The sequence below is a fragment of the Orycteropus afer genome, unplaced genomic scaffold (genome assembly GCF_000298275.1).
Source record: "Orycteropus afer afer isolate SDZICR_OR568_19922 unplaced genomic scaffold, OryAfe1.0 scaffold00794, whole genome shotgun sequence".
Taxonomy (NCBI): Eukaryota; Metazoa; Chordata; class Mammalia; order Tubulidentata; family Orycteropodidae; genus Orycteropus; species Orycteropus afer.
In genome coordinates, this window is record NW_006922381.1 from 619,562 (window position 1) to 620,462 (window position 901).

The 901-nt window shown below is 33.6% G+C and overlaps 1 protein-coding gene across 1 annotated transcript in view; it reads left to right on the plus strand.

The window, feature by feature from the left end:
• The window catches only part of LOC103211795 (histone demethylase UTY-like), a 398,135-nt gene that overhangs the window by 332,840 nt on the left and 64,394 nt on the right, over window positions 1–901 (plus strand). Inside the window, 2 exon segments of the mRNA XM_042783269.1 lie at window positions 181–245; window positions 316–420. Of these exon segments, the coding sequence (XP_042639203.1) occupies window positions 181–245; window positions 316–420 (170 nt within the window).

The following is a 901-nucleotide window of genomic DNA, read 5'->3' on the forward strand; positions in this document are numbered from 1 at the left end:
ATTGAGATCTTTATTTAATGTGGTCTCTGAAGATAATTTCTTGTGAAATGTGCCCAAAAATACTCCTTCAAAACATAGATAGTACCACTCATATGTATATGACTATTTTATCTAAAGGTATTTAAGAAAGGTAGTCTGTTACAAAATTCTAAAAAAGAATGTATTTTGCTTATTCTATAGGAAGAAAGTGAGAAAAGGAATTATCATAAAGACAATTCAGATTATGAATCCACATCCTCAGATAAGTAAGAAGCTTTCGATGTCTAATTAATATTTCATCCAAAAGACATGCATTTAATTCTCTATTTTTTTAAGTTCTAGAAGGAAAAAGAAAGTACCTTTTAAAACCATAAAGTTTGGGACCAACATTGACCTGTCTAATGACAAAAAGTAAGTCACCCAGTATTATTTCCATAAACTAAAGCAAAGAGTATTGCTGGATTAGTAATTGCTAAGTTTCCTGTTGTATATCATCATTCATTGTTTTTTCATTTTATGTAGACATACAATTTCAACTTTTAATGCAGTTCTAAATTACTAAGTTTTACAGTTAGGTTGTTTTCGGTTTACTTAATCAGAAACAAAAACCAATTGCAATTAAGTTGATGATGCCTGAGATAATCCCATGATAATTAAGAATATCAAAATCCTACTGCGTGGCCATTTTTACAGGTTTAAAAGTAGAGAGTGAATTGTTTTTTGTATTTATTAGGTTATTAATTTTTATGAGGGAGCTCTGGTAGCATAGTGCCTAAGGCAGTTGACTGCTAACCAGAAGGCTGGCGGTTCAAACCCACCAGCCATTACTCGGAAGGAAGGTTGGGCAATCCTACTTCCGTAGTGATACTGCCTCGGAAACCCAAGGAGGGGTCGCTATGAGTCGGGGCTGACTCGACAGCAA